We start from the raw sequence: 13,041 nt of genomic DNA on the forward strand, positions 1-13,041 counted from the left end.
TATTAACTACGTGCATAGGTGATATACTAAACATAATAGATACCCTTAAAAAGATTCATAGAAAACACCTACCTTACCTAACCTTGTTAGTATCTTAAGATAAGCATCTTATTGCTTTGTAATTACAATTATTACTTAACCTATACCTATTATAGGTTAGGTAATAATTGTAATTATGAAGCAATAAGATGCTTATCTTAACATCCTAAATAGGTTAGGTAAGGTCGGTGTTTTCTATGAATCTTTTTAAGGGTATCTATTATGTTAAGTATGTCACCTATGCACATATTTAATAAGTCAATATTGACTTATTAAATTTGCGAGAACGGGTTGGGGAGTGTAGGGCGGACCACGACAGTAAACAGTCCACCGCTAGCAAGGAAACACTACGAGCTTCACACTAAGTGATTTCAGCCATTTAAAATATTGATGGACCTTAGTTTGGTATAATAATAATTATATAATTTTTATATAATTATATAATTATACAAACTATTAAAACACTGCTTTAAAGTTATATAAGTGTGTGCAAGTGATATAAACACTGTGTGAAGTGGAAGGTGGCATCACACCGACGCCACACCACCCGCTACTAGTCCACACTGAGGCCATAGCCATCGGAGTCCACAGGCGGCATTTCAACTACAATAGTGAACACCTCTACAAAGCTAAGCTCTGGCCCCCCAAGAGGGCTAAGTCTTGACAAATATGAGGCTGAGCATCAGGTCTGCAGTTCATGAGTAGTGTTGACTGAGTAGGGCGCTGGTGGCTGAGTGGACAATACTCTGGATACGTAATCCTGTGGGCTGGGGTTCGATTCCCGGCACAGGCGGAAACAGATGGGCAGAGTTTCTTTCACTCTGATGCTCCTGTTACCTAGCAGTAAATAGGTACCTGGGAGTTAGACAGCAGTTACGGGCTGTTCCTGTGTACTCACCTATTTGTGCTTGCGGGGGTTGAGCTTTGGCTCTTTGATCCCGCCTCTCAACTGTCAATCAACTGGTGTACAGGTTCCTGAGCCTACTGGGCTCTATCATATCTACATTTAAAACTGTGCATGGAGTCAGCCTCCACCACATCACTGCCTAATGCATTCCACCTGTTAACTACTCTGACACTGAAAAAGTTCCTTCTTACGTCCCTGTAGCTCATGTGGGTACTCAGTTTCCACCTGTGTCCCCTTGTTCGCGTCCCGCTAGTGTTGAATAGTTTATCCTTGTTTACCCGGTCGATTCCCCTGAGGATTTTGTAGGTTGTGATCATGTTCCTCCTTACTCTTCTGTCTTCCAGTGTCGTAAGGTGCATTCCCGCACATTTGTGTGTGTGTGTGTGTGTATTCATCTAGTTGTATTCACTTAGTTGTGCTTGCAGGGGTTGAGCTCTGCTCTTTCGGCCCGCCTCTCAAACTATCAATCAATCAACTGTTACAACCTACTAATTTTTTTTTACACACACACACACACACCCAGGAAGCAGCTCATAAGAGATGTCTAGCTCCCAGGTACCTATTTACTGCTAGGTAACAGGGGTATCAGGGTGAAAGAAAATCTGCCCATTGTATTTCGCCGGCGCCGTGAATCTTACCCCGAACCACAGAATTACGTGTCCAGCGTGCTGTCCACACAGCCACCGGCGTCCCTATGTGTGTGTGTGTGTACTCACCTATTTGTGCTTGCGGGGTTGAGCTCTGGCTCTTCGGCCCCACCTCTCAACCATCAATCAACAGGTGTACAGGTTCCTGAGCCTATTGAGCTCTATCATATCTACACTTGAAACTGTATGGAGTCAGCCTCCACCACATCACTTCCTAATGCATTCCATTTGTCAACCACTCTGACACTAAAAAAGTTCTTTCTAATATCTCTGTGGCTCATTTGGGCACTCAATTTCCACCTGTGTCCCCTGGTGCGTGTGCCCTTTGTGTGTGTACTCACCTAGCTGTACTCACCTAGTTGTGTTTGCGGGGGTTGAGCTCTGGCTCTTTGGTCCCGCCTCTCAACTGTCAATCAACTGGTGTACAGATTACTGAGCCTACTGGGCTCTATCATATCTACATTTAAAACTGTGTATGGAGACAGCCTCCACCACATCACTGTCTAATGCATTACAACGTGTTAACTACTCTGACACTGAAAAAGTTCCTTCTAACGTCCCTGTGGCTCATTTGGGTACTCAGTTTCCACCTGTGTCCCCTTGTTCACGTACCACCAGTGTTGAATAGTTTGTCCTTGTCTACCCTGTTAATTCCCCTGAGGATTTTGTAGGTAGTGATCATGTCTCCCCTCACTCTTCTGTCTTCCAGTGTCGTAACGTGCATTTCCCGCAGCCTTTCCTCGTAACTCATGCCTCTTAGTTCTGGGACAAGTCTAGTGGCATACCTCTGAACTTTTTCCAGCTTCGTCTTGTGCTTGACAAGGTACGGGCTCCATGCTGGGGCCGCATACTCCAGGATTGGTCGTACGTATGTGGTGTACAAGAGTCTAAACGATTCCTTACACAGGTTCCTGAAGGTTGTTCGGGATGTTAGCCAGCCTCGCATATGCTTCAGACGTTATTCTCTTTATGTGGGCTTCAGGCGACAGGTTTGGTGTGATATCAATTCCTAGATCTTTCTCTTTCCGTTTCATTAAGTACTTCATCTCCTATTCTGTATCTTGTGTCTGGCCTCCTGTTCCCACCGCCTAGTTTCATTACTTTGCATTTACTCGGGTTAAACTTTAGCAGCCATTTGTTGGACCATTCATTCAGTCTGAATAGGTCGTCTTGTAGCCTCCTACTATCATCCACTGTTTCAATCCTTTTCATAATTTTTGCATCATCGGCAAACATTGAGAGAAACGATTCTATACCCTCCGGGAGATCATTTACATATATCAGAAACAGCATAGGTCCAAGGACTGACCCCTGCAGGACTCCACTTGTAACGTCTCGCCAATCTGAGACCTCACCCCTCACACTGACTCGTTGTCTCCTGTTGCTTAGGTACTCCTTTATCTAATGGAGTACCTTCCCTTTCACTCCAGCCTGCATCTCTAGTTTTTTCACTAGCCTCTTGTGTGGTACTGTATCAAAGGCTTTCTTACAATCCAAAAATATGCAGTCTGCCCACCCTTCTCTTTCTTGCCTTATTTTTGTTGCCTGGTCGTAGAATTCCAGTAACCCTGTGAGACAGGACCTGCCATCCCTGAACCCATGTTGATGTGTGAGTACAACTAGGTGAATACGTAAAATAATAGGAATAAGACTATAGTGTGATTAACTAGGTAGAGTGGATTCGCTTTGATAGTAGTATGTCTCTGACAAAACCCGTTTTTTCCTTTGCAGACTCGTTGTGCCATGAGCTTAGGAGCCCAACTCAGTAAGTAAATGATGTACAAGGTATTTAAATATATCTAGGTAAAAAATATGGGAAATATATTGCAATAAAGATAAAATTATATATACTTAGCATTCACAACAATGAAGAACAAAGAATTAAATATTGTTATTGTATATAGAGGGATAGGTGTCAAGATGCCATATTTAAAATATTAGGCTAAAATAATAATTTATAACCGTTACCAGTGCGTGCTTTGCTACAAATTAATTTTTACCATTAGGTAAAGAGATTTATTTAAAGGAACATGCAAATGAAGTCAGCACCATTTTTATGTTGAGACACCTTCCAAGTCTAGTCCCTTAAGGAGCACTGAGTCAACTGAGGAAACAAGATAAACACTATAACACAAAGAATAATATCAATACAGCCTTCCCAGGAGCCACTGGATATTACTATCACAGTTGACAGCTACGTTTGCTGTTATCATTCTTTTCTTCTGTTTAGTAGTTAGATTTTGTGCATTGTGTAATGACTGGAACATAAACCGGTCACTGTGTCATGACTGGAACATAAACTGGTCACTGTGTCATGACTGGAACATAAACCGGTCACTGTGTCATGACTGGAACATAAACCGGTCACTGTATCATGACTGGAACATAAACCGTTCATAGCATCATGACTGGAACATAAACCGGTCATAGCATCATGACTGGAACATAAACCGGTCATAGCATCATGACTGGAACATAAACCGGTCACTGCATCATGACTGGAACATAAACCGGTCACTGTGTCATGACTGGAACATAAACCGGTCACTGTGTCATGACTGGAACATAAACCGGTCACTGTATCATGACTAGAACATAAACCGGTTACTGTATTATGAATGGAACATAAACCGGTCACTGTATCATGACTAGAACATAAACCGGTTACTGTATTATGACTGGAACATAAACTGGTATTTTTATAATATATTAAAGGATAAACACACTACAATTACTGTATTTACTGGTTCTGTTCTATAATCAAAAGATGTGAACAATAGACAGTCTATCCTAGGTCTAAGAATATTGCAGCCAATAATGAAATTATTTTCGTAAATATAATTAGTTATATGATTCAAGCAAGATTTATAAGCAAATACACAAACAAATATGTTAAATTAAATTAATGACAACTGTGATAGCAATTGATAAATTATACCAACGAATTATATATACAGATTTTTATACATGTATTCATATATATTCAGATTAAATTGAATAGATTTAAGTTAAATTGAAAAAATTATCTTGAAGAGATTAAGTTAAAATGAAATGATTAAGTCAAATGCTTACTGGATATTGAGGTGTTATCCTGTGATTTGACAACCAGACTTATTGGATCGACTCAGGTTATTAAGGGACCGGAAGACTGATTACTCAGCCTTCCTCAAACACTCCCAGACGTTTTGAGCATAATCAACGTGGCAAATGCTCTACTCTTAATATTGATTCAATATCATAACATGAACAGGAAAAAATATTTATTAAAATAAAAACGAAAATTTCACAATTTCAAATTAAGCTGACGAATTTAATATTTCATCAGTTTTTATTTTATTCATTATGGGCACAGAATGGTATATTACATTCATTTTCCTCAATTTAAAATTGAGTTTCAGAGTATAGTTATTGTAAGAAATTAGTCACTTTGGCCTTCAAAATATGCGCAAAATTTAAACGCCAAAAATTATAGCTCCAAAATTTGTAAGCTTATGAATAAGTTCAATTGAAGAAACCTTAAAACGAAGAACTTTACACACGTATAAATGGTGAGAATCGCTCAGAAACTGAATTTAAGCAAAGTTGAAAATCCTATTCATGGAGAAAATAAACAATAAATATAGTAGTTCGAATTTTTGTCATATCTTGTAAGTTTGAATAAATATTGTTTGGCATTCATACTCGAATATGTGAAAGTTGTTGGTCAATGTGTTGAAATAATGTCAAGAAAAAATAATCCCATAAAAATAAATATAGGAATAAAGATAATGGGATAATAAGGATAATAAGTTTAAATATGTCCCAGTGGATTTGAATTAACAGTCCATATGCTGAAGTGGTAAGACACTCGCCTGGCATTTTGTGAGCGCTTTGTCCTCGGTTCGTATCCTGGCCAGGGAGGATTTACTTGGTGTGAATCCTTAACTGTAGCCTCTGTTTACCCAACAGTAAAATAGGTACCTGGTTGATAAAACGATTTTGCAGGTCGTATTCCTGGCAATATTAGGATTAAGGACTTGCCCGAAATGCTATGCGTGCTAGTGGCTGTACAAGAATGTGAAACTCTTGTATATATAAATAAAAAAAATGATAAGGCCTGCATCTGGTCCCCATTCTTCAATACAAAGAGAATAGAGTTGAAAATCAGCAAAAAAAAAAATTTGTAAAAAAAAAAAAAAATAAAAGTCAGAATCTCTGCCACCTGTAAGTGAATAATTTGTTGACCAATTTCGTTCACTCTTCACATACATAGTGACGAGTAAGCATTCCCCAAGATGTAGAAGCTACAACAAAATCCGATTATAAGCAAATAGGAAACAAATCTAGTTTTTTTTTTTAATTTGCCCTACCCCCCCCCCCCCCCCCCCCCAAAAAAAAAAAAAAATTATTGTTGGACATTAGTGAAGCTAACAGATTTTGGCATTGGGCAATGTATTTATATGATACATAACAAAATGCAGCATAATAACATACTTACTCGTTATTAACTGTGTTATTATGTATTACTCAGCAATGGTGTAAAGGCCCCAGCTGCAAATCCACTTTATGGACCCTCCTAACCACTATTCTTCTTTGTACGTCGGACAGTTGCTTGCGTCTCTTTATCATTGCATTATCCCTCCGTTCCAGTTAAGAGAAGCTGTTCTCCTTATAATCATAACATTTTTTAAATATTCTTATCAAATCTATTTCTTTACATATTGGGATGAAATTTTTACGACGCTGTGGCCAAATAATTGGATAATTGTATAACTTTTTAAGTTTTTTTCATTAAATTCAAATATTTTTGGGGACTTTAGGTCCCTTAAATCATGCAAAATTGGCCAACTTAAATACACTACAAACACTTAAGACTTATCCTTCTGAGTGCCAGCGCCAATCTGACCGTTCACAGAGTAAATGTCTCTTGTAGAGATTAGGCCCAGTATTTTGATGAAATATAGCAGTTTTGCTGCTGAAAAGATTCTGTGGTGGTGGAGGCGGCCTCACGTGCTGTGAGTGGATTCACAGCACGTGAGGATTCTCAACACTCGTATTTAGATAAAAATATCAGGAATTAGTCTTGATTTTAAGTTCAGTAGCTCCCTGAGTATCTAGGGAGCTTTCGCTGAGGATTAAGATTAGTTTGTGTGGTGTCTTGTGTTGAAAAAAGTCTCAAACACCGCACGCGTGAGTACACTGTTTGGTAGTAAACACAGATCTGAGCTCCGGGCGCTGTTGGGCACTTGCTCTCCCACCACCGACCTCATGCTCTCTGTTGGCAGTTGACTAGCTATGACTTATAGATTATTTTTTCTCGTCTAGACGATTAATTTGAGATGATGTGGGATTTTAAGATAAATATATAATGAATTTAATGATATAAAGTAGTATTTATAGTACAATATGATTCTTTATTATTAATTTGAAAAAATCACCGGAAGTCAAATTATGTTCATATGGTTTTTTATTAAAACAGCTTCTTGTTGAAGTTTCTAGATTCTTGAAGTTACAAGAACAAAGTCACATAGCCATTCATAGGCCCAATGGCGGATGTCACCATTGTGGTATTGTCCTTTAGGAATCAGACTGTCGGAGTTAAAGATGATCAATAGATGTAGGATTTGATGTAATATATAATATAAACATTATGATTCTGGTATGAGATAGAAATAATAAATTTCTTATATTAAAATACTGATATAGTGGACGAAATCTCCCACAATCATGACAGGAGCATAAACAAGCCAGGTTTACAGCTACGCCTCTTTCATAAATATTATTTTGGCCTTAATTTTAAATAAATTTTATATTAAAAATATTATGTGTATATGGATGATTAGGATATAATGTTTCTTAACAAGTATTTTAGTCCTTCATGATTCGGAGAGGGAAATATTCTGATTCAATAATCATGTAAAATTAATCTTCGAATCTAGATGTGTTTACTTGTAGCTATACATAACTAATACGATTTAGTTCCCAGAGGTAAAATGTGTTAATTCTGGGAACTGTGTTACTTCTCGTACCTTACATTGTATGAGCTGCTGGCATAATCCTTGTGGACTTGACACCATCCAGATGGACGACCTGGCACCACCTGAATGGCTAATCTGGTGCAACCTGTCTGGTTGACCTAGCATGACCTTGATGGTTGACCTAGCATGACCTTGATGGTTGACCTAGCATGACCTTGATGGTTGACCTAGCATGACCTTGATGGTTGACCTAGCATGACCTTGATGGTTGACCTAGCATGACCTTGATGGTTGACCTAGCATGACCTGGATGGTTGACCTAGCATGACCTGGATGGTTGACCTAGCATGACCTGGATGGTTGACCTAGCATGACCTTGATGGTTGACCTAGCATGACTTTGATGGTTGACCTAGCCCGACCAGGATAGATTACCTGGCATGACCTGGATAATTACCCTGGCATGGTTTGGATGATATAATATTACCTGTCAGGTTTGATGAGGTAGACGCCATCCCGCCTCACTCCCCAGCAGTAATGTTCAGCACAATCCTTGGCCACTGGCACTCTGGAAATATTATAGAATTGTAATGTCTGGTTGAACTATTGGCAATTGTTTCAACTAAAACAAAACAACTAAAACAATCTCCACTTATGAAATAAATGGAGATTAGTTCCACTTATTTCACATTTAAATTAGATAATGTACATATCTTTAGCCACGTTATTGTGACTCATCGCCTGTATGTATACAGGCGACGAGTCTGTATATATATATATATATATATATATATATATATATATATATATATATATATATATATATATATATATATATATATATACACACAACTTTAGAACACTTTCCCACAGGAGACTCGAACCCTAGCCAGCACAGAAGCCTTCCAGCAACTGGCATAACAGGTACACCTTTAACCCACTGCACTGACAGTGGATTAAACCTAGAAACCTAAACCTAAACCTTAACCCACTGCACAGTTGTGCAGTGGGTTAAAGGCGTACTAAGAAAACAAACATTGGAATGTGCCTCAATGCCAACAGTGACTGCCCAAACAGGTACAAGAGGAGTGTTGTTAACGCTTATGTCGACCGTGCTCTCAGCTACAGCTCAGGATGGAAGCAAGTCGATGAAGAACTCTGTAGGGTAAGGTAGGTCCTAGTCAACAACGGCTTCTCCAATGGTTTCGTGGAAGACATCATAAGAAGGAAAGTGAAACGCCATGCAACCTCTGAAGAGACAACTAACACAACAACTATACCCCCTATTAGACTATTTTACAGGAACTTCTTTTCCACGGCTCATAAAACGGAGGAAAGGGTCCTGAAAGATATTGTTAATAGAAACGTTATCCCTACAGACAAAAATCAGAAGATACAATTGACGATCTACTATAAAACCAAGAAAACGGCCAACCTACTCACGAGAAACTCTCCAGACACAAAGAAAACACGCTTTAAAAAAGACCAATGTCGTCTATGCCTTCAAATGCCCTCTTTGGGACTGTAAGCCTCAAACAACTCAGTATATAGGCAAGACAACAACATCTCTTTCCAGGCGATTAACGATGCATAAGCAACAGGGCTCCATTAAGGAACATATAATCTCTTCCCACAACCAGACCATCACCAGAGAAGTCTTAACAAAAAACACAGAAATCATCGACAGATACAGCGATAGCAGGCGACTTGATATCTCCGAGGCACTACACATCAAGAAGTCGACACCAGCATTCAACAGCCAATTAAAGCACAACAATATTCTACCCACTTCAAGACTCCGCACCAATATAGAAGCATCAAGAAATACGGGCCAATAGGCCCTTTGCAGTTACTTCCATTCTTCCCTTTAAACTTACCCAATATTATACCCATTGTTTCATGTTTCTGTCTCGTGTTGAAAGTTTGTTTTCACCTCATCCAAAACTGTTGTAACATATCACCTCACCCAAATGCAGGTATAAAAAATCAACGATGTTTCAGCTCTGTTCAGTTATAGTTGTGTGTGTGTAAACTAAAGTCTTTGAAAATGTAATAAGTTTTACGAAACGCGCTCAAGTGTCGCGTCAGACTAGAAATAAAAATGAATTTTGAAGAACTGATTTTTCAGTTACCCTCAACATTGAAGAAAAATGTGAGAAACATTGAGAAAATTCGTGTTAGAATTATTAATCTTACTTTTTTGGTCATGTTTAATAATATATATATATATATATATATATATATATATATATATATATATATATATATATATATATATATATATATATATATACAGGCGACGCATATATATATATATATATATATATATATATATGCGAACAAGCCTGAATGGTCCCCAGGACAATATGCAACTGAAAACTCACACCCCAGAAGTGACTCGAACCCATACTCCCAGGAGCAACGCAACTGGTATGTACAAGACGCCTTAATCCACTTGACCATCACGACCGGACAAAATGAGGTGATAGCCGAAGCTATTTGAACCACCCCACCGCCGGCACTCGGATGGTAATCTTGGGCATAGCATTGTACCAAATCACCTCATTCTTTGGGGCACACGTGAGGAACACAAATGCGAACAAGCCTGAATGGTCCCCAGGACAATATGCAACTGAAAACTCACACCCCAGAAGTGACTCGAACCCATACTCCCAGGAGCAACGCAACTGGTATGTACAAAACGCCTTAATCCACTTGACCATCATGACCGGACAAAATGAGGTGATAGCCGAAGCTATTTGAACCACCCCACTGCCGGCACTCGGATGGTAATCTTGGGCATAGCATTTTACCAAATCACCTCATTCTTTGGGGCACACGTGAGGAACACAAATGCGAACAAGCCTGAATGGTCCCCAGGACAATATGCAACTGAAAACTCACACGCCAGACGTGACTCGAACCCATACTCCCAGGAGCAACGCAACTGGTATGTACAAGACGCCTTAATCCACTTGACCATCACGACCGGACAAAATGAGGTGATAGCAGAAGCTACTTGAACCACCCCACCGCCGGCACTTGGATGGTAATCTTGGGCATAGCATTTTACCAAATCACCTCATTCTTTGGGGCACACGTGAGGAACACAAATGCGAACAAGCCTGAATGGTCCCCAGGACAATATGCAACTGAAAACTCACACCCCAGAAGTGACTCGAACCCATACTCCCAGGAGCAACGCAACTGGTATGTACAAGACGCCTTAATCCACTTGACCATCACGACCGGACAAAATGAGGTGATAGCCTAAGCTATTTGAACCACCCCACCGCCGGCACTCGGATGGTAATCTTGGGCATAGCATTGTACCAAATCACCTCATTCTTTGGGGCACACGTGAGGAACACAAATGCGAACAAGCCTGAATGGTCCCCAGGACAATATGCAACTGAAAACTCACACCCCAGAAGTGACTCGAACCCATACTCCCAGGAGCAACGCAACTGGTATGTACAAGACGCCTTAATCCACTTGACCATCACGACCGGACAAAATGAGGTGATAGCCGAAGCTATTTGAACCACCCCACCGCCGGCACTCGGATGGTAATCTTGGGCATAGCATTTTACCAAATCACCTCATTCTTTGGGGCACACGTGAGGAACACAAATGCGAACAAGCCTGAATGGTCCCCAGGACAATATGCAACTGAAAACTCACACCCCAGAAGTGACTCGAACCCATACTCCCAGGAGCAACGCAACTGGTATGTACAAGACGCCTTAATCCACTTGACCATCACGACCGGACAAAATGAGGTGATAGCAGAAGCTACTTGAACCACCCCACCGCCGGCACTTGGATGGTAATCTTGGGCATAGCATTTTACCAAATCACCTCATTCTTTGGGGCACACGTGAGGAACACAAATGCGAACAAGCCTGAATGGTCCCCAGGACAATATGCAACTGAAAACTCACACCCCAGAAGTGACTCGAACCCATACTCCCAGGAGCAACGCAACTGGTATGTACAAGACGCCTTAATCCACTTGACCATCACGACCGGACAAAATGAGGTGATAGCCGAAGCTATTTGAACCACCCCACCGCCGGCACTCGGATGGTAATCTTGGGCATAGCATTTTACCAAATCACCTCATTCTTTGGGGCACACGTGATACATACCAGTTGCGTTGCTCCTGGGAGTATGGGTTCGAGTCACTTCTGGGGTGTGAGTTTTCAGTTGCATATTGTCCTGGGGACCATTCAGGCTTGTTCGCATTTGTGTTCCTCACGTGTGCCCCAAAGAATGAGGTGATTTGGTAAAATGCTATGCCCAAGATTACCATCCGAGTGCCGGCGGTGGGGTGGTTCAAATAGCTTCGGCTATCACCTCATTTTGTCCGGTCGTGATGGTCAAGTGGATTAAGGCGTCTTGTACATACCAGTTGCGTTGCTCCTGGGAGTATGGGTTCGAGTCACTTCTGGGGTGTGAGTTTTCAGTTGCATATTGTCCTGGGGACCATTCAGGCTTGTTCGCATTTGTGTTCCTCACGTGTGCCCCAAAGAATGAGGTGATTTGGTAAAATGCTATGCCCAAGATTACCATCCGAGTGCCGGCGGTGGGGTGGTTCAAATAGCTTCGGCTATCACCTCATTTTGTCCGGTCGTGATGGTCAAGTGGATTAAGGCGTCTTGTACATACCAGTTGCGTTGCTCCTGGGAGTATGGGTTCGAGTCACTTCTGGGGTGTGAGTTTTCAGTTGCATATTGTCCTGGGGACCATTCAGGCTTGTTCGCATTTGTGTTCCTCACGTGTGCCCCAAAGAATGAGGTGATTTGGTAAAATGCTATGCCCAAGATTACCATCCGAGTGCCGGCGGTGGGGTGGTTCAAATAGCTTCGGCTATCACCTCATTTTGTCCGGTCGTGATGGTCAAGTGGATTAAGGCGTCTTGTACATACCAGTTGCGTTGCTCCTGGGAGTATGGGTTCGAGTCACTTCTGGGGTGTGAGTTTTCAGTTGCATATTGTCCTGGGGACCATTCAGGCTTGTTCGCATTTGTGTTCCTCACGTGTGCCCCAAAGAATGAGGTGATTTGGTAAAATGCTATGCCCAAGATTACCATCCGAGTGCCGGCGGTGGGGTGGTTCAAATAGCTTCGGCTATCACCTCATTTTGTCCGGTCGTGATGGTCAAGTGGATTAAGGCGTCTTGTACATACCAGTTGCGTTGCTCCTGGGAGTATGGGTTCGAGTCACTTCTGGGGTGTGAGTTTTCAGTTATATATATATATATATATATATATATATATATATATATATATATATATATATATATATATATATATATTTATATATATATATATATATATATATATATATATATATATATATATATATATATATATATATATATATATATATATATATATAATGTATATAAATGAAAACTCACAACCCAGAAGTGACTCGAACCCATACTGCCAGAAGCACTCTGTGTGAGGGATCTAAATCCCTCAGCTA

At 40.5% G+C, this 13,041-nt stretch overlaps 1 protein-coding gene across 2 annotated transcripts in view; it reads right to left on the reverse strand.

The window, feature by feature from the left end:
* Positions 1–13,041, reverse strand: part of LOC123760679 (fibrinogen C domain-containing protein 1-like) — a 175,643-nt gene that overhangs the window by 114,200 nt on the left and 48,402 nt on the right. For both annotated transcript variants that reach the window (XM_069328194.1, XM_069328193.1), the window contains exon 4: positions 8,037–8,117. In XM_069328194.1, coding sequence (XP_069184295.1) covers positions 8,037–8,117 — 81 coding nt within the window. The remainder of the gene's footprint in view (positions 1–8,036; positions 8,118–13,041) is intronic.

Source organism: Procambarus clarkii, chromosome 21 (assembly GCF_040958095.1).
Source record: "Procambarus clarkii isolate CNS0578487 chromosome 21, FALCON_Pclarkii_2.0, whole genome shotgun sequence".
Lineage (NCBI taxonomy): Eukaryota > Metazoa > Arthropoda > Malacostraca > Decapoda > Cambaridae > Procambarus > Procambarus clarkii.